This window comes from Bufo bufo, chromosome 3, assembly GCF_905171765.1.
Source record: "Bufo bufo chromosome 3, aBufBuf1.1, whole genome shotgun sequence".
Classification (NCBI taxonomy): Eukaryota; Metazoa; Chordata; class Amphibia; order Anura; family Bufonidae; genus Bufo; species Bufo bufo.
Window position 1 is genome coordinate 580799416 of NC_053391.1, and position 21735 is coordinate 580821150.

At 43.7% G+C, this 21735-nt stretch overlaps 1 protein-coding gene across 3 annotated transcripts in view; it reads left to right on the top strand.

Moving 5' to 3' along the window:
- TNS2 (tensin 2) overlaps positions 1 to 21735 on the top strand; it is a 186609-nt gene that overhangs the window by 88968 nt on the left and 75906 nt on the right. For all 3 annotated transcript variants that reach the window (XM_040425785.1, XM_040425787.1, XM_040425786.1), the window contains exons 2-3: positions 13662 to 13767; positions 18895 to 18932. In XM_040425785.1, coding sequence (XP_040281719.1) covers positions 13662 to 13767; positions 18895 to 18932 — 144 coding nt within the window. The remainder of the gene's footprint in view (positions 1 to 13661; positions 13768 to 18894; positions 18933 to 21735) is intronic.

The following is a 21735-nucleotide window of genomic DNA, read 5'->3' on the forward strand; positions in this document are numbered from 1 at the left end:
TACCTGACTTATTCTCCTTGGTTATATATTACCATATGGAAAGATTTAGCACCAGCGAGGTTGAAGGAGGTCAGGTCAAGACATTAAAATATGCCTGGCAGTTTTATAGCATTCATGTGCCTGCGTTTCCCTACCAGAATTTCATAAAGTACGTTCACAAGAGCTTAAGAAACCAGATCCTGAAAAGCAAAGCACTGGAAACATTTCAGAGGTTTTGGGGTTATTTTTTCTTTCTGAGATAAAATTCTGTATAAAAGTATCCAAAATTTTTGCTCATGTAAAAGCATATGATGAAAGGCACATTATGCTGTGAATTTCTTCTATTTATTTTGGGTCATTTACAGGATTTTTCAGGTTCAAAATTTCCACTTGCGTAAGGAACAACAGTTCATTTCACATAACACTTTGATGTATAAAATGTGCAGGAGAAGTCTCCCGACATTTCTCATATATAAATTGTCTCTGTCAGGATGGTCTGTTGTTCTACATTGCCCCAAAAGTGTTCATAAGTGTTGGTAAATGTCACTTACCATGTGTTCTACAAACTGAAAATACTCCTAATGATTATTGCCAGATTTACTAAGGCTACTTTCACACTAGCGTTCGGGTGTCCGCTCGTGAGCTCCGTTTGAAGGGGCTCACAAGCGGCCCCGAACGCAGCTGTCCAGCCCTAATGCATTCTCAGTGGACGCGGATCCGCTGAGAATGCATCAGTCTGCCAGCGTTCAGCCTCTGCTCCGCTCAGCAGGCGGACACCTGAACACTGCTTGCAGCGTTCGGGTGTCCACCCGGCCGTGTGCGGAGGCAAGCGGATCCGTCCAGACTTACAATGTAAGTCAATGGGGACGGATCCGTTTGAAGATGACACAGTATGGCTCAATCTTCAAACGGATCCGCCCCCATTGACTTTCAATGTAAAGTCTGGACGGATCCGTTCAGACTACTTTCACACTTAGAAATTTTTCTAAGTTATAATGCAGACGGATCCGTTCTGAACGGATGCAAACGTCTGCATTATAGGAGCGGATCCGTCTGATGAAACATCAGACGGACCCGCTCCGAACGCTAGTGTGAAAGTAGCCTAACAAAGTATTGTAAAAGCCAATTTTTTTTCTAATGTCCAGTGTCTACTGCTTGGGAAAAATAGGATGAGCTATGTCGTATTCTAACATGCCCGATCATTTGTTCCCCTAGAGGTAAGTAGAGTGGGAGGCTTCTGGCAGCCACTTACCGCTTCTACTGTCACGGATGGTGTACAGGAGACAAGACAATACCAAATAAACAATGTCTCTCTGGATCCACAACTAAGGGACAAAGGGAGACCCCTGCAATAGACCTGCCGCTCTCCCTCACTGCTCAGCCTATGCGAACACCCCAAAGGTGGATGGGCGCATATCCACGTTCCTCGGCTATCTATTACCTGAAGACCCTACAATAGTGAAGGGACACGACCACCGGCTCCCTACACTGACACGGAGGGAGTCAGGGTCTCCTGGATCCAGAAAAGACAAAATCATAAATACATAACCAGCACTTATCTTGCAGACGACTGAGGACTTGAGGACTGGAAACAGCATGCGCACACACTCCAGGAAGTTGTATCAGCCGCACACTACTGCATTATGGGGAGGCATTTAAAGGGCAGCAATCAATCCGACTGCATGACAGCTGAGATAGACTAACGAGATGAGAAACTAAACCAAAACAAAGAAATTCAAGGAGGAGGATCTGAAAAGCTCCTGTGAGCGTTTCTCAGCTGTCTGGCTGTGACAGTACCCCTCCCTCTAGGAGTGGACTCCGGACACTCAGAGCCCACCTTCTCAGGATGGGACCTATGGAAAGCCCTGATGAGACGAGAGGCCTTAATGTCCGTCACTGGGACCCACATCCTCTCCTCAGGACCATAACCCTCCCAATGAATGAGGTACTGGAGGGAACCGCGGACAAGACGAGAATCCACAATCCTAGAGACCTGAAATTCAAGATTTCCATCAACCATAATCGGAGGAGGAGGCAAAGGCGAGGGTACAATAGGTTGAACATAAGGTTTCAATAGGGACTTATGAAAAACATTATGGATCTTCCAAGTCTGAGGAAGATCAAGACGGTAGGCAACAGGATTGATGACAGACAGGATCTTGTAAGGCCCAATAAACCTAGGACCCAACTTCCAGGAGGGAACCTTCAATTTGATATTCTTGGTAGACAACCACACCAGATCACCAACATTCAGGTCCGGACCAGGCACACGTCTCTTATCCGCCACACGCTTATATCTCTCACTCATGCTCTTTAGATTATCCTGAATCTTTTGCCAAATAGATGACAAAGACGAGGAGAATCTGTCCTCATCAGGCAAACCAGAAGAGCCCTCTCCCGAGAAAGTCCCAAACTGCGGATGAAACCCATATGCACCAAAAAATGGTGACTTATCAGAGGACTCCTGACGACGGTTATTTAAAGCAAACTCAGCAAGGGACAAAAAAGAACACCAATCCTCCTGATTCTCCGCCACAAAACAGCGCAGATATGTCTCCAGATTCTGATTGACGCGCTCCGTCTGGCCATTCGACTGCGGATGGAAAGCAGAAGAGAATGACAACCGAACCCCCAAGCGAGAACAGAAAGCCTTCCAGAATCTGGAAACAAACTGCGTGCCCCTATCAGAGACTATGTCTGAAGGAATCCCATGCAATTTGACAATGTGGTCAATAAATGCCTGCGCCAGCGTCTTAGCATTGGGCAAACCAGGAAAAGGGATAAAATGCACCATTTTGCTAAAACGGTCCACCACCACCAGAATCACAGACTTCCCCGAGGAACGAGGCAAGTCCCTTATGAAGTCCATGGACAGATGTGTCCAAGGACGGGAAGGAATGGGCAAAGGAAGGAGAGGACCTGATGGCCGTGAATGAGGGACCTTGGCACGAGCGCAAGTCTCGCAAGCTGCCACAAAACCCTCAACCGACTTACGAAGCGCAGGCCACCAGAATCTCCGAGCAATGAGATCCAGTGTGGCTCTTGCCCCCGGGGTGCCCAGCAAGGACCGTATCGTGGTGTTCTTTAAAAATCTTGTGTCTCAAAGCGAGAGGCACAAACAACCTCCCAGGAGGACAAAGATCAGGAGCTTCTGACTGGGCTGCCTGCACCTCTGCCTCCAATTCAGGAAAAAGAGCAGAGACCACCACACCTTCAGCCAAAATGGGACCCGGGTCTTCAAAATTCCCACCTCCCGGAAAACAATGTGACAGGGCATCTGCCTTCACATTCTTAACCCCAGGGCGGAACGTAACAACAAAATTAAACCTTGAAAAGAACAAAGACCATCTGGCCTTTCTCGGGTTCAGACGCTTGGCTCCCTCTAGCCAATAGTGCCATTCCTCAAAAGCCAACTTGATGGCCAACAATTCCCTATCTCCCACATCATAATTTCTCTCTGCGGAGGAGAGTTTCTTTGAGAAAAAGGCACACGGTTGCCATTTGGCAGGAGAGGAACCCTGAGACAAGACCGCACCCACCCCTAACTCAGAAGCATCAACCTCAACTATGAAGGGTAACGAAATATCAGGTTGTACTAGGATGGGAGCGGAAGCAAAACTCTCCTTGATATTAGAAAAGGCCTTACGCGCCTCTACCGACCAGGAAGAAAAATCTACCCCCTTTCTGGTCATATCAGTGAGTGGTTTAACAACAGAGGAATAATTCAAAATAAATTTCCTGTAATAATTAGCAAAGCCCAAAAAACGCATCAGCGCCTTCTGATTCTCAGGAAGCTCCCACTCAAGCACAGCGCGGACCTTCTCGGGGTCCATGCGAAAACCAGAAGCGGAGACAAGAAAGCCCAGAAATTGGATCTCTGGAACCGCAAACACACATTTTTCCAGTTTCGCGTATAATTTATTCTCCCACAGGATGAGCAAGACCTGACGTAAGTGTTCCTTATGAGTCTTGAAATCAGGAGAAAAAAATCAAAATGTCATCCAAATACACTAATACAAATTTTCCCATTAAATGATAAAAAATGCTGTTGACGAAATGCTGAAAAACGGCTGGGGCATTCATCAAACCAAAAGGCATAACCAAATTCTCAAAATGGCCCTCAGGGGTATTGAAAGCCGTCTTCCATTCGTCTCCTTCTCTGACCCTAACCAGGTTGTATGCCCCTCTTAGGTCTAATTTGGAAAAGACTTTAGCCCCAACAACCTGGTTAAACAGGTCCGGGATCAGAGGAAGCGGATAAGGATCACGAATAGTGATACTGTTCAGCTCCCTGAAATCCAGACAAGGTCTTAAAGAACCATCTTTTTTCTTAACAAAGAAAAAAACAGCGGCAACAGGTGACTTCGAGGGTCGTATGTGTCCTTTTCTCAGACTCTCAGAGATATAAGCACGCATAGCGACCCTCTCAGGTTGGGAGAGATTGTATAAACGAGATTTAGGCAGCTTGGCGCCTGGGATGAGATTAATAGGGCAATCATACTCCCTGTGCGGAGGTAAACCCTGAACTCCACTCTCAGAGAAGACATCCAAAAATTCAGAGAGGAAAGGTGGTACAGTCTTAGTAGAAACCTCAGACACAGATGTTATGAGGCAATTCTCTCTGCAAAAGTTACTCCAACCATTTATTTGCCTCGCTTGCCAATCAATGGTGGGGTTATGTTTAGTGAGCCAGGGTACCCCCAACACTAGAGGAGTAGGCAAATCGCTAAGGACGAAACATGACACATCCTCAACATGAGCATCACTCACAATTAAACGGATATTGTGAACTATGCCCTTTAAGGATTTCTGAGAAAGTGGAGCTGAATCAATAGCAAAAACAGGAATATCTTTTCCCAAAGTGCATACCTGGAAACCATGAGTTATTGTAAATTGATTATCAATGAGGTTGACAGCTGCTCCACTATCCACAAAAATCTCACAAAAAATGCTCTTGCTCTCTAGCGCCACCCTAGCAGGCAGGACAAAACGGGAACTACAAGCAAACGGAAAACCTTCAATTTCCACCTCAACCCTGCCAATAGTAACAGACGGAACATTTTTAAAAGATTTTTTCCTTTTTGTCTCTTTATTACTCCCAGAAAACTGCCTGAATCTCCTAGAGGGACAAACATTTGCCAGATGATTTATACCTCCACAACAAAAACAAACTCTCCCCTGCGGGCTGAATCTTCTATTGTCAGAGGCAATCAACCCCAGCTGCATGGACTCCTGCTCAGAAGGGGCTGACAGCGACTGAGACCCCTGTGCACAGAATGAGACCGCTGAACTGTCCCGGGACTGAGTATGACAGGAAGGAGAGATCTCTCCTCTCTCTCTAAGACGCCTGTCAATACGAACAGCCTGAGACATAGCAGAATCCAAGGAGGTAGGTCTTTCATGAAAGGCAAATGCATCTTTCAATCCCTCTGAAAGACCATAGCAAAATTGACTTCGGAGTGCAGCATCATTCCAACCCGTATCTGCTGCCCATCTCCGAAATTCTGAACAGTATATCTCTGCGGATTGTTTACCCTGGCATAACAGACGTAGTCTAGACTCAGCCAGAGCAATACGATCCGGATCATCATATATCTGACCCAGGGCTAAAAAGAATTCATCCACTGAACGAAGGGGCCGTGCCCCCTCCGGCAGCGAAAAGGCCCAGGACTGAGCGTTACCCCTGAGCAGCGATATAATGATCCCCACCCTCCGTTCTTCATCACCAGAAGAATGGGGAAGAAGGCAAAAATGGAGTTTGCAAGCCTCTCTAAAACGCACAAAATTCTCACTACCCCCGGAGAACGTATCCGGAAGCGAGATCTTAGGCTCATCACAAACTCCATGAACGCAAGCTGAACCGGTCACTTGAAACTGAGAAAAAGTCTTACGGAGATCAGCTACCTCCAAAGAAAGACCCTGAAAGCGTTCAGCCAAAAGTGAAACCGGATCCATGCTTGAGACGGTTTTGGCGGCTGATAATGTCACGGATGGTGTACAGGAGACAAGACAATACCAAATAAACAATGTCTCTCTGGATCCACAACTAAGGAACAAAGGGAGACCCCTGCAATAGACCTGCCGCTCTCCCTCACTGCTCAGCCTATGCGAACACCCCAAAGGTGGATGGGCGCATATCCACGTTCCACGGCTATCTATTACCTGAAGACCCTACAATAGTGAAGGGACACGACCACCGGCTCCTTACACTGACACGGAGGGAGTCAGGGTCTCCTGGATCCAGAAAAGACAAAATCATAAATACATAACCAGCACTTATCTTGCAGACGACTGAGGACTTGAGGACTGGAAACAGCATGCGCACACACTCCAGGAAGTTGTATCAGCCGCACACTACTGCATTATGGGGAGGCATTTAAAGGGCAGCAATCAATCCGACTGCATGACAGCTGAGATAGACTAACGAGATGAGAAACTAAACCAAAACAAAGAAATTCAAGGAGGAGGATCTGAAAAGCTCCTGTGAGCGTTTCTCAGCTGTCTGGCTGTGACATCTACCTATTGCAGTAGACATGAAAGCTTGGCCATAGCATTTCATCAAGTGTAAGAGCTCTGAAACAAAGAATGACATTTCAAGTCCAATTTCTTGCTGATGAGAATGTCTGAAAAGTGCTCAAGAAAACGAAAGGTGGAGAACTCAAGGTGTTCTGGGGATGGGGGGGGGGGGGGGGTTGTTGTGTATTTGGCTAATTTGCCCTCCCTATAATCCAGACTTGTATACGCTCCTCCCCTATGTGAACCTACCAGCCATTCAGCATAGCTAAGAGGGGTCATCTGACACAGTCACCTCCTTCCTTGACTACCTTTGAAGAATGACTGCTTTGAATGAATCATACTAATAATGCACACTTCTTCAGTCTCCCTGATTTCACAGTTCATTCGGCAAAGACAATTATGCCCCCTTAGTTAATTTTTAATATTGCATTATTTTAACCCCTAATCCACAAAGAACTTGTCTTTGAAAACAATTCCCTTAAAGAATAGCTGTGGGAGTGTAAAGTTTAAATCGAAATTACTTTTGAATAGACCATGCAACTCTTTTGTATATATTACTATGGAAACAATGAGTACAATTAAACCAGTTTATAAGGGTATTTACAAGCCCATATTAAATGCCTGCCGCACCTGAAATATGTATTGTTTTCTGTAAAAGAGTTAGATAAGCAAGCAGTATGACGTTTTATTCTGCTTCTTTAAGTGGCCAGGGCAAGGCATAAATGGGTTGTTCGTGTTCAGAGCTGAACCCGGACATATCCCCTTCTTCACCCAGGAAGCCCCTCTGAGTGGAGCATCGGGGCATTTCAGGGTCCTGGGCTTTTTCAGCAGATCCAGTGACGTATTGGGTCTCTCCTAGGCGGAGCGATAAAGCCTGCCCATTAGTGACGGTGAACTGGTACAGTGCCAAGTGATTGGCGCAAGGCAAATGTGGTGTCCATATTCAAAAAAGGATCTAGGTCCTCCACAGGTAATTATATACCTATAGGCTTGGAAAGTATAGTTTGTAATTGAATTTAAAACTAGTTGAAGGACCGTGTCCAGAGAGTTGTGGTCAATGATTTCTATTCAGAATGGTCCGGGGTTATAAGTAGTGTACCCGAAGGTTCAGTGCTGGGTCCTCTATTATTAAATTTATTTATTAATGATATCGAGGACGGGATTAATAGCACCATTGCTATTTTTGCAGATAACACTAAGCTGTTTAGTACTGTGCAGTCTATGGAAGATGTCCATAAAATACAAGCTGACTTAAACACTCTGAGTGATTGGGCATCAACTTGGCAAATGAGGTTCAATGTGGACAAATGTAAAGTTATGCATCTTGGTAGTAATAATCTCTGTGCTTCATATGTCCTAGGGAATGTAACACTGGGAGATTCGCTTATAGAGAAGGATTTGGGTGTCCTTGTGGATGGTAGATTAAATAACAGCACACAATGTCTATCAGCTGCTTCTAAGGCCACCAGGATATTGTCATGCATTAAACGAGGCATGGACTCGCGGGGCAGGGATGTAATATTACCACTTTACAAAGCGTTGGTGCGGCCTCATCTGGAATACGCAGTCCAGTTCTGGGCACCAGTCCATAGAAAGGATGCACTACAGCTGGAAAAAGTACAGAGGAGAATGACTAAACTGATAAGGGGCATGGAGGGTCTTAGTTATCAAGAAAGATTAAAATAATTAAATTTATTTAGTCTTGAGAAGAGACGCCTAAGGGGGGACATGATTAACCTATACAAGTATATAAATGGACCATACAAAAAATACGGTGAAAAACTGTTCCATGTAAAATGCCCTCAAAAGACAAGGGGTCACTGCCTCCGATTGGAGAGGAAAAAGTTCAGTCTCCAGAAGCGTCAAAGCTTCTTTACTGTAAGAACTGTGAATCTGTGGAATAAACTTCCTCAGGATGTGGTCACAGCAGGAACAGTGGACAGTTTTAAAAAGGGTTTAGATAAATTCTTAAAAGTAAATTACATTAATGCTTATGAAAACGTGTAGAAATCTGAGTCTCACTTCCTTCTGGGATTCGCGTCCCCACCTATCCCTTGGTTAAACTTGATGGACTTATGTCTTTTTTCAACCGTATTAACTATGATACTGCTAGGCGGAAGCCTCTGCGTAGCAGAGACCCGATACGTTGCTGGATCTGCTGAAAAAGCCCTTGCCCTGCGCGATTCAGGGCAGGGCATGGCAGAGCATCGGAGCATGAAATGCCACGATGCTCCACTTAGAGGGGCTGTATGGGAGCCCACTCTGCTGTTTCTGTAACCCCAGCCACCTTTGGCTGCCACCATAAATGGCTGAGATGGCCCTTTATTGGAGCCTTTCAGAGTTTCATCATAAATCTTATTACAGTGAACATTATTGTTACCATTTAAACCAGCTTAAAATAAAAATGTGAACAAACCCTTATGTGCACTTTATCCAATGGGCAGACTCTACTGCGGCTACCTGCCAGGGAGATACAGGGCAAAGTGTTTCCTAGTGTGGCTATTTACAGATAGAACAGAATATAGCCGTCATTCCGTTGACTTGCATTATTTGTTTTTTTAGCATTTCTTTAGCAGTTAGTTTTTTAGCATCTGTACACTTTACTTTGATGGAAACAATCAGTAACTGCAGTTTTGCTGTCCCAGCTTTTATTGTCAGTTTAACTTTCGTGATGAATACGTTGTGCTCTGCTGCAGCCAAGAGAGTAAAATGATTGTGATGTCATCTTGTGCACTCAACGTGTTGAACAGCTGTCCCCAGGAAAGAGATTTCCAAACCGCAGAGCTGGATGGGTTGTTCTGACATGAGCACCTGCTCAGCAGAGATCACTGCTCCTTCTGACTCCATTCACATGGTGTCAGAGGTGTCCATTCATGCTGCTATTTGTTAACGTGAGAGGAATAGGTCCCAGAAGAGGAAGAAGAGAAAAATGATTTCCTTGTTGTTACTGCTGGGACAGGTTACCATAAGGGATATGGACTAGTGTGAATTTCATCTTAGCTGGCGAGTCCCTATTTTTTTTGTTTGTGATGGGGCCACTTGACAGTGAGAGCACTCATTAGAATCTGTAATTCCTATTTGTTTCAATGGTGACTGTGAATGCTCAAGCACTTAAAGGACCAGGACTAGTATATACACAGCATACATAGCCTAACATGTTCAGGGTTTTTTATGCAGTTTTGGAAGCCAATATCAGGAATGGATCATAAAAGGATGGAAAGTATTAAGGACAGATGTTACTTTAATCCACTCTTGGCTTCAAAAACTGCATGAAAGAACCTGCAACCTTTGAGGAGTAGTGGCCATTCACATGTGCACTGCCCTCTCGTGGAGTGGGCCACATGGTCAGGTTTCCTGATGCAGTTTTGAAAGCCAAAACCCAAAGTGAATTAAAAAAAGAGAAGTCATATCTGCCCCTTTCATTTCTCTACATTTATGATCCATTCCAGGTTTTGGCTTCCAAAACTACATCAGGAAACCGGAAAGTGTGGTCATACCCTTAAAGTCTTAGGAGTTATAGAAACAGCTGACTCAGCTTGCTCTGCTTTTCAATAGCCTTTTTAGACTCCAGTAAAGAGAGACATGTGGCTGCTTCTCCTTCACTTTCTGCCTGGAATGTGCCTGGCAGTCACCCATAGCAGAACAGGGGACACCTGTGCTCCAGACAAGTATGGGTCCCAGAGGTACTGTAGGACTTAAGTGTCTAAGATGAAGAGTTACACAACATAATCTGTTTCATTTCCTCACCATTTTTAAGATTTCAGTAAGATTTCAGTATGGAGCTGTGCCTTGTAAACAGTTCAGTCATCTGATCGGAGGAAGTTAGACCCCCACCGATCTAATATCCATGACCGATCCTAAAGGTTCCTTTAAAGACGATGATTATAGGACCGATTTTTTTTGTTACAAATTCTCCTTCCCAGGAATCGTTCATTCGGAAAAGACAACACTGATGCGGATGTCTAAATCATCATGTCTGGGTAGCAGATCTTACTCTTGCTGCTGCTCTCACCTCCTGTGATGAGTAGACAATTATTGGGAGTGGTGGTTCATTCCCAATAATTACCTGCTTCGTGAGCCTTAAATAATGTTATTCCTTCTGGTAATTAGAGGTCACTAGCCATTCCCTAAGTAAAATCCAAAATTAGACTATTTGTATTATAGTAACATAGTAATAGTTTATAAGGCCGAAAAAAGACATCTGTCCATCTAGTTCAGCCTGTTATCCTGCAAGTTGATCCAGAGGAAGGAAAAAAAAACTATGAGGTGCAAGACAATGTTCCTCATTTCAGGGGAAAAATTATTTCCAGACTCTAATCAGGCAATCAGAATTACTCCCTGGATCAACGACCCTTATGTTCATGAAGACTGAAGACTTCCTACATCCGTACCAGTAAGGCTACGTTCACATCACCATTCAGCCTTTCCGTTCTTCTGCTCCGTTTAGGAGCAGGAGAACGGAAAGGACAGAAAAGGCACATAACTGATGCCAAACTGAGTCAAACGGAGCCCTTAGGACCCCATAGATTATAATGGGGTCCGTTATGTTTCCGCTCAGAAGATGATTTTTAAGCGGAGACAAAAGTCCTGCATGTACTACTTTTGTCTCCGCTTAAAAATCTTCTGAGCGGAAACATAACGGACCCCATTATAGTCTATGGGGTCCTTAGGCTCTGTTTGACTCAGTTTGGCGTCAGTTATGTGCCTTTTCCGTCCTTTCCGTTTTCCTGCTCCTAAACGGAGCAGGAGAATGGAAAGGCTGAACGGTGAAGTGAACGAAGCCTAAGCAGTAGAAGCAAAATACCAATCATCCTGTACAAACAATGCTATACATGTAAAAATTTACCATTGATATGGCACATGAGTGATACCAGTATGTGTACAAACATGCTGAGAAGATTAAATGATATCTGTGCCTTCATTGTGATATGGATTATATCATAATTTATGCGTTCTACTGTCATCACTCTAGTTTAAAATAAAAATACACGTATGTTCTAATGGAGGACACACCTACATCTGTAATGCATTGGAAACTGGTAATGTGATCTGCATAAAAGGACTTATATCCTCAATGCATCTCCCCTAAAGCGGTCTTCCTGGAGTACAATATTGATGACCTATCCACAGAATAGTTCATCAATATCTGATCGGTGTGGATCTGACTTCTGTCACCCCTGCCGATCAGCTGTTTCAGTGCTGCAGCCCCCTCTCATTATAACAAGCACGGCACTGTACATTGTATAGCGGCTGTACTTGGGATTGCAGCCCAGATCCATTCACTTGAATGGGACTGAACTGCACATAGACCATGAGACCAATGAACGTGATGTCACTGGCCTAGGAAAAGGCTGCAGCCTCTTAAAACAGCTGATTGGCGGGAGTGTCGGGAGGATTCCCCCCTGATCTGATAATGGTGACCTATCCTGAGGATACGTCATCAATATTCTGCTCATGGGAATCCAATTTAAATTACATCACTGGGGATAAAAAAAATTTTTTTATGAAAAATGATCATCAGAGAGTGATATGACTTTTTTGGTGACCAGGCAACAAGAACTTTCATAGATATTAACAGAAAACCATCCAAAAAGTTTGTTGCTGATACTAAATGCATAACAATATACCTAAAAATGACATTCAGAATACCATAAGATACTAGGGTAAACCTTGGTTTCTTTGTTCTCTTCATTAGCTATTGTCTACTTCCTTGTCATAAACCTGATTGGCACCACATTGAGATGGGTCCACAGGCATAATGATGGCTATTTAAACACAGAGTCCCTATCACCACATTAAAAAGATTACAGTTTCTAATACCCACTCTGATGTGATGAGGAACTGTGTATGCACTGTGTATAAACTTCAGAAATAATAACCTTTAATATCCATGGGCTAGGATATTAAAAGCATTGTCTATTTTTGAGTCTGCCATTTGGTTTCGAAGGTCTCCAATGATAAGTTGACCACAGGGATGTCCCACTGCTCAGAGAGGTCCAACTCCTAGCACTTCCCCAATCGGCTCTTTTCACAAGTGGATGGAGCTGTACTGGCGCCAGAGCTTGTGAAAATAGATGATTGGCAGAAGTGCAGGTAGTCAACGCTCGGCTGATCTGAAAAGTAAGTCTCGGTTACCCCATTTAATATACTGTTTCGGATGCATGTCAGTGGCTTTTCTAGTGATTAGTGATTATGTGGGGTGTATGAAGTGGTCATTTTTGATGCATGTGACCTCATCAGGTCCAGACAAAACTCAGCCATTGCTTCCAAGAACGTATTTGTGGTGTCTTCCCTTTAAGAATCATCTTATTTAGGCTACATGCACACGAACGTTGTTTGTTTTTTGTGTCCTTTCCGTTTTTTTTGCGGATAGGATGTGGACCCATTCATTTCAATGGGTCCGCAAAAAATGCGGAAAGCACAACGTGTGCGGTCCGCATCAGTATGTCCGTTCCGAAGCCCCCCCAAAAAAATAAAACACGTCCTATTCTTGTCCGTTTTAGGCATTGTTACAATGGATCCATAAAAAAAACGGATGGCATACGTATTTCATGCGTTTTTTTTTCTGTGGATCTGCAATTTGCAGACCGCAAAACACATACGGTCGTGTGCATGTAGCCTAAGGGTCCATTTACACGTCCATGAATGTGTCCGCACCCGTTCCGTCATTCTCTATGTCCACATCCGCATTTCCGGAGCACTCCCCGATCTTCCGGTCCGCAGCTCTGGAAAAACATGTCCTATTCTTGTCTGCAATTGCGGACAAGAATAGGCAGTTCTATGAGGGTGCCGGCTGGGTGTATTGAGAATCCGTAGTACACTACGGACATGTGAACGGACCCTTTTTTTTGCGGGGCTACGGAACGGACATACTGATGCGGACAGCACACGGTTTTTTTCGGACCCATTGAAATGAATGGGTCCACATCCTATCCGCAAAAGAAACGGAACAGACACGGAAACAAACAACGTTCGTGTGCATGTAGTCTTAAACTGTGAACATTCCTTAGGGTCTTCTAAATTTATGATAAACTGTATCATAATTTGTAAACCTATAATTTCAGCATGATGTTGTTACAGAAATTCCAATATTTTGTCTCCCACTGATGCTGTTAGACTTGTGGTCTCTGGTCTCATGTTTAATCTTGATGTTGTTTCCTCTGCAGCCCACGGGGGGTGAGCGTCACATATTCTATGAGAAAGTCCTGAAAAAGAAGAGGCTGTGCGCTGCTTGTAGTGAGCCCGTCGTATCCCAAGGCAGTGTCTGCAGAGGTAAGTAGTGACAACTATTACTAATCTGGGGGTGACGTCACATTTTGGCACAACTGGTGAAACTATACAAATGAGGTAAACCTCTGGTCCAACATTTGACACAAAACTGACTTGAAACCAGAATCTTGGAAAACCTGGAAAAGAAAATGGTGAAATGAGATGACAGAGACCCCTACAACTATTCGTTGGGGTTTATTTTTCTGGAGAATATTTACTAATGTAATTTTGATGAATAATCTGAGCACCCAAGTCTTTTCTACTGCTTTTTGCTAAGAGGTATCTCCCTCTTGGAAGCGGCTCTCTATGAGTTTAAAATCCAACTCTCCAACAAGCCTTTGGATTTGACAAGAGAAAACAGCCAAGCCAGATATCCAACCACAGACAGCTGTTTCAGGGTACTTGCCCCTCATCAGTACGGAGTAAGATTTTGGCTGGGTGCGATGCTTTGAATACGGCTTTGGCAGGGTGGTGAATCTCTTTAAAGAGACCAGTTCCAAGAGCTGGAAACATCTCCTTGGGAGATACCTCTTTCCATATTTGTTTCTCATGGCACATTGCCAATAAGTCTCCATACAGGGCTGGTCTCTTTAAGGAGATTCAGCATCCTGCCTTTAAGCTACTGCTTTTTGAAAAGAAACACAAGATGGTGCGATATGTCATTTATTACTGAAATATGTTCCCTTGTGATTTCTACCCATGTGAGCATCCTTTAATGCTATGATTCTGAATCAGGGTTCTCCGAGAGTACAGAGGGGGGGTGGGGGGGGGGGGTTCCCACATGAACATTGAATACTCCTACAATTGTGATGTTAGCAGAATTCTCCTGGATATCCCCATCTTGATCCTTTATGGCAATTCCAAAAAATGAAGGTCCAACTTCTGAGACCTCATCTATGTGGAGTATGGGACCCCTGTTTGCTGGACGTAGTGTAGAGGAGAGGAAGTCACGCATGAATATCTCTCTGTTAACTTCTATGGGAGTCCCAAAGACAGGCGGGCAACAGCACTTGGCTGTTCTTGGAACTCCCATAAAAGTGAAAGAGAAATACTGCCTATATATTTTATAATTCAGCCATATGACTAGGCTTTAAAGAGGCTGTCCACTTTAGGCATTCTCTTTTTACTAGAAGAATTCAGATACGAAGCTGATATGAGTGATCATATTAAGTTATTGAAGACGTGATGTGTAGCACTAATGATGTGTGTATCCATCCCACTTACAGTATGTTTTCAGCACATTTTAATAGATTTACTTCAATGTTTTTAGCCAAGAATTGTGTTCAACTGTATAAAACGGGAATGTGCCCCACATGTGAAGTGGTCCCTCGGGTCAGAATATTTATTCCATGAAGGGTTTCAAGCGGAAAACAGTGTACTTCTCCACCTGTTTTTATTTATCTATATTCTTTCCTGGACCTCAATGTACAATGAATGAAAACCATTCTCATACATTTTCTCTGGGGCTTTACCTCACCCTTCCTGCAAGAGTTAGAATTCAACTGTTGGGGATGGAATTGCCTAATGTTTCCAAATACCGTTTTTTGCTAAGCAGCCTTGTAATGCTTACACAGTCAAACGGCTTGTATAAATGATCAGTAGGCAATCAAACCACCACCAAGTCAGATAAAGTTGGTCTAACTGAGCTGAGATGGTCAACCATGCCAGTACCATGGTGTTACATTGACCAGCTGTATGAAGAATACCCCTAATGGCATTCAGTTTGTCATTAAAGGTGTCCCAAAAGTTATAAGGAGAACTGATGAGTGTCAGAATAACATTCTCAATGCATCGTCATTGCCAGTATCCTATACCACCATTGCTTGTGGCCTCTTCTAGCCCTTCTACCAACAGTTTTCAGAAGGGACTGGAATTTATCACATCAACTAAACTTTTTCCAGTTCTCAGTGGTTTAGCTAATTGCAAATTGTATGTAACTGCAATCACATGATGTGTGACAATTAAACCATCAATGTAGACCATAGGTACCTCACCTGCCTCTCTACCATGTGACTATACTTTTAGTTGAAGTGTAATGAAGGAATAGGCACATGTGAACATTTACTTCAGTTTCTCTTAGACCAGTAGAGAATAGTTGTGTGAGCAAGAAAACACCAAATCATATCCATTACCAAAGCATGCAAGGGTTTCTTTAAAGGTTTTGTGTGTACTAATAGGATGGTGGCCATTTTCTTTTCTCCTAAAGATTGCTCCCCAGACAAAACGAGACATTATAACTAATAAAAGGTATTTGGGAATATATTTATAATAAAGTAATATTTAAGTATTTTAATTTTCTTACTGTAGTTCCTGGAGAACCCCTTTAAGATGGCCATACACATGTATATGGGTTGAAACTTCCAATTTAGGCAGGACCAGCTGCCCATCTAACGCCAGGGGGGGATACGAATCAGGAAGTTGGATTATAACTGCCTGATCCTTTGCTCTAGGGGAGATAAGTCGCTGCCAGTAGAGTGTCTTGATGTCAGCACCTTGTAATACTTTCTTTTTATATACTATGTCAGAGATAATTTTTGGTCCTGGCCAGAAGAAGGTTGGGAGGGTCAGGTAGACCAAATTGCTGAATCTACTGATAATGCATCAATCAATCTCCTTATGGACCTAAATAGCAAACCTGTCAGTGATAATGTTCAGGGTTTATTCTTCAGGGTCTAACTATTTTAGATGTATATTTGGTGGAATGTCCTGATGACCTCCCTCATGACTTTGTCCTTAGCTTCGCAGTTTGGAAGTGCAGCTAAACCTCAGTTAATGAGTAGCACTGAGATTTGTAGGACTCCAAATTTAGGTCAGTCAGTCTCAATTGAGCCCTTTGTGAGCCAAAACCTCTGTGGTCAGTAATACGAGCAGGGAGTTCATATTGCAGGGTAATGTCACAGTGTCACATAGAATAGCGACTCATAGTTAAGTTGTTGACTTTTCCTGTAAAATATAAATGAGGAGTTTCCAGTTTTCCCAGTAAACCACATATAGGTATGACTCCTAGCTTTGGGGATTTTAATGTTCGGCTTTACGTATGAGACACAAATAGTAATACCGAGGCTTTCCTTTAGCAACAGATGACATTTGTGCCTCACACTAAGCGCTCATGCACATGGCCTTAGCCATTTTTGCGGTCTGCAAATTGCGGAGCCGCAAAACATGGATACCGGCCGTGCACGTTGTAGATCGGTATGTCCTGCCCTCTGTTAGAACTGCCTATTCTTGTCCGCGAAACGGACAAGAATAGGATTTTTTTTGTTTCGAGACTGCAGAGCGGAATTACAGATGCGGGCAGCACACGTTATGCTGTCTGCATTTTTTTGCGGCCCCATTGAAATGAATGGGTCCGTATCCAATCCACAAAAAATGTAGATCGGATGCGGACCAAAAACACAGTCATGTAAATGGGGCCTAACACAGTAATAGGTCCCTGTATAGACCATTCATTTATGTCAGTGAGAATTTGAGGTTCATAGCCATAGAGCATCTTGGATATCAGGGTGTATTTTGTCAAAGCTCGTCACTTTACTGTGAAACTTGTCGTATACCTTAATCTCTTTATACATTATTATTCTTGAATGATATTTGACAATATAATGGTTCTTCCATCGAGGGAAGAATCAAAATGTATTATAATGGTGGAAGTACCATCTCGTGCTGTCTCTGAATTCATCATGACTTCCAATTGTTTTTAGCTTAGGATACGTTTACTGGTTCCATATGGTTTACTTGTACCTGCTAGGCCCCGAGGCAAAATCTGTAACAGGATCCCCAACTATGATATATCTGTTAGGCTGACCAGCCATCATGCATCTCTCTTGACAACTACCATACACATACAAGCCGGGCCTGGCTGGGCAAGCGCGTGTCATGAAGAGAAGAGGGGAGAAAGTCTCACAATGGCTTATCTTACCAAGAGCAAAAGGTTGAAATCCAATGTGTGCGGCCAGGTTTAAAGTTTTAAGGGCAGATTTATGAAAACTAGTGTAAAGTAGAACTGGTTTAGTTGCCCATAGCAACCAATCAGATTCCAACTTTCTTTTGTTGGAGCTCCTTGGAAAAATGAAATGATCAAGCTAATTGGTTGGTATGGACAACTAAACCAGTGTCTCTTTACACCAATTTTGATAATTCTTCCCCTATGTCTCTTCCTATGGCGTAGAGTGACTTTTAAGTGCCTCAAGACAAATACAAGCTCTGCACCCCCTTTATTTAAACCAGGGTTTCCCAACTCCAGTCCTCAGGGCCCACTTGCAGGTCAGGATTTAGGAGTATCCCACAGAATGAACACCTGTGGTAAATCCTGATGGATGGACACTAATTATATCAGCTGCCCAATACTAAGGAAATCCTAAAAACATGACTGGTAGGGGGGCCCTGAGGACTGTAGTTGAGGACCACTGATTTAAACCACTGCTTGGTGTATTGTAAAATGTCAGATATGAAGACTTTGGGGAAATTTATCAAGTCCTGCACTCCAGAAATCTGTATTCAAAAAGTCACAAAACAGGGCTTTTATGACCTTTGAGGTCACTTGTGCCACATTTTTGCTAATTTTTGCATTTTTATATCACTCACTCCAATTTTTGAAAAGTAGGTGGGAAAGTGGGTTTGGTTAGCTATGTTAATGGGTTTTACTCCAGATTTATGACTGGAACATTCTTAAAAAGTCCTAAAGTCACTCCAGTAGGGGTTTGTGGAGTCATATTTAACCAACAATGGCCCTGATTTATATAGTATATTTATATGACTTATATAGCACTGACATATTCTGCAGTGCTTTACAGACATTATCATCACTCGCTTTCCCCAATGGGGCTCACAATCTAAGGTCCCTATCAGTATGTCTTTGGAGCGTGGGAGGAAACCCACACGGGGAGAACATACAAACTCCCTGCAGATGTTGTCCTTGGTCAGATTCAAACCCAGAACCCCAGCGCTGCAAAGCACCAGTGCTAATCCTTGAGCCACCATCACTCCATAATTCCGGCTTCAAAAATTCACACAACATGGGTTTTGTTGCATATGATCCACATTGTGTGACACAGACTTTTAAACACAGTACAATGTAACAGCAATGTCTATATAATGTGTCTTATGCTCTGCTTTTCTCTTTCTGTTTTCCAGTCTGCAAGATTACAAGTCACAAGAAATGTGAAGGAAAGGTGAGGATGATGGCCTCCAGACTGTCACATTTTCTTCTTAAATAGGACATGTCACCTCTCCTGACATGTCTTAGGGCTCTTTCACACTTGCGTTGTTCTGTTCCGGCATAGAGTTCCGTCGTCGGGGCTCTATGCCGGAAGAATCCTGATCAGGATTATCCCCATGCATTCTGAATGGAGAGAAATCCGTTCAGGATGCATCAGGATGCCTTCAGTTCCGGACCGGAACGTTTTTTGGCAGGAGAAAATACCGCAGCATGCTGCGCTTTTTGCTCCGGCCAAAAATCCTAAACACTTGCCGCAAGGCCGGATCCGGAATTAATGCCCATTGAAAAGCATTAATCCGGATCCGGCCTTAAGCTAAATGTCGTTTCGGCGCATTACCAGATCCGACGTTTAGCTTTTTCTGAATGGTTACCATGGCTGCCAGGACACTAAAGCCCTGTTTGCCATGGTAAAGTGTAGTGGGGAGCAGGGGAGCAGTATACTTACCGTCCGTGCGGCTCCCGGGGCGCTTCAGAGTGACGTCAGGGCGCCCCACGCGCATGGATGACGTGTCGCATGGATCACGTCATCCATGCGCATGGGGCACTCTGACGTCATTCTGGAGCGCCCCGGGAGCCGCACGGACGGTAAGTATACTGCTCCCCCGCTCCCCACTACTACTATGGCAACCAGGACTTTAATAGCGTCCTGGCTGCCATAGTAACACTGAACGCATTTTGAAGACGGTTGGGGGCCACATTGTCAGACTGAAGGAATCCCAAGGGCCGAAAATAAAAGTTAAAAGGGTATTACCAACTAAGATACTGTATTTATGGCGTATTGTACATACAGTATATACTATAAATGTCTGGTTACACCTCCAGGTTTCCCATCTAATGAGACAATGCATGAAAAATGCATACGAGCAGCCAGAAGACATAGACATACATGTCTGTCACCAGATGGTTGGGGGTCACTCAGAATGATATCGAGGGATGCATGTGGCCCCCGGGCCGCAGGTTGTGGACCCCTGCACTACAGTCACTTATCTCATCTTGGTCCATGGCTGAATTGTAGCTAAAATTGTACTGTATACAGGGCGCAGGTTCATGTCCAGCTCAATGTGACATCTGCTTTATTTCTACCTTCTTTCTGTGACGTATATCCAGAATAAGTAATCGCCTGGTATGTAAAACCCCATCCTGTTCCACAATACCCCTCTATCTGTGCTGCTGCTGACTTTAGAGAGCTGATGCATGGCATGTTAGAAAACGTACATTACACATCCAGTCTATTTGATGCCTTGTACACGTCCAGCACATTTCTTAGTATTTATGAGTATTCCTCCCTATCAGGATAAGGCGGAGAAGCTGGACACTCTCTATAGGGAGAGCTGCTGTGAATGGCTCCTCTGTCCGAGCCAAGGGTGAAGGGTTCCCCGTCTGCCCATAAACCTGCGCCCTGTGGGTCTGAACTCACCTAGTAATACGCCCGTTTATACGTTCTGCCAGATAAAGATCCTTTGTGGCAGCTACAGGAGTCTTATATATTGGTTTTCCCAGGGCCGTCTATATATAAACTTGAGACCTGTGAAGTTTCAACCCCCTGAAGTTTGTATGTGTCTGGATAAAGATCTTTTGTGCCATTTTTCCCAGGGCTGTGACTCCTTCCATACGTTAGTTTTCATACGTATTTACATGATTCGTTTCGGTGGAATCCTAAAGAGATGTGATTGCGTTTAGTGTTAGAAGAATCCCTCTAAAAGTGTCCCAGGATCATAAAGACACATGAGACTCATGAAGCAAGGATTCTTCATTTTTAGATTTTAGTTACTGTTTCATTTGGAATACTCTTTACCTTGGTTTTCGTAATTTCCCTTTATTGTGGGGATTATATAAGAATAAGTAAATATGCAGTTTATTGCCCAGTGATTGGGTACATTATCATATATTGTTTCTAAGGCTACTGGTTTATGAGATGTCCACACAGGACAAAAAAATGCTGCAGAGTTGACCTGCGGTGTGGATTCTTTGCGTGTTTTTTTGTGTAACTTGCCTCAAATCTGCATCATATTTTCCAGAGGATTTTACATCCTGTATGGACGTACCCTTAGGCCTCATGCACATCACCGTATGTGTATTGCGGTCCTCAGACCGTGTGCATGCCACCATTTTTTTTGTTGCCTTCTTAGAAATGTCCGATACTTGTCTGCAAGACGGACAAGGATAGGATATGTTCTCTTTTTTTGCAGGACCGCAGCACGAACGTACGGATGTGCTCAAATGTGCGTAGTGCTTCAGTAGGCTTCCGTTCCGCATCTCCATGATTGCGGACCCATTCAAGTGAATGGGTCCGCATCCATGATGCGGAATGCACACGGCCTATGCCCCTGTGTATTGTGGACCCGCTGTATGCGTGTCCAAGAGGCCTTACAGAGGACATGTCGGGTTTCTGCATGAGAACTACTCATGAGCTCTCTGTCTTACGATGCTGCTTTAAGTGTCATCTAGAGCCCCACAGTGCCAAAGCTAATAAAATGCTTGGTAGAAGGTGTAAAAAGTTGGTTTGATTTGTTTGGCTCTATTGTTCGCTAAATGGTATAACAACGTTAGGGTTTTATGTGTCTATCGTATGCGAAAATTCAGGATTCCCAAATGACAACTTAAAGGTCATCTGTCAGCAGATTTGTACCTATGACACTGGCTGACTTGTTACATGTGCACTTGGCAGCTGAAGGCATCTGTGTTGGTTCCATGTTCATATGTGCCTGCATTGCTCAGAAAAATGATGCATTAATATAAGCAAATGAGCCTCTAGG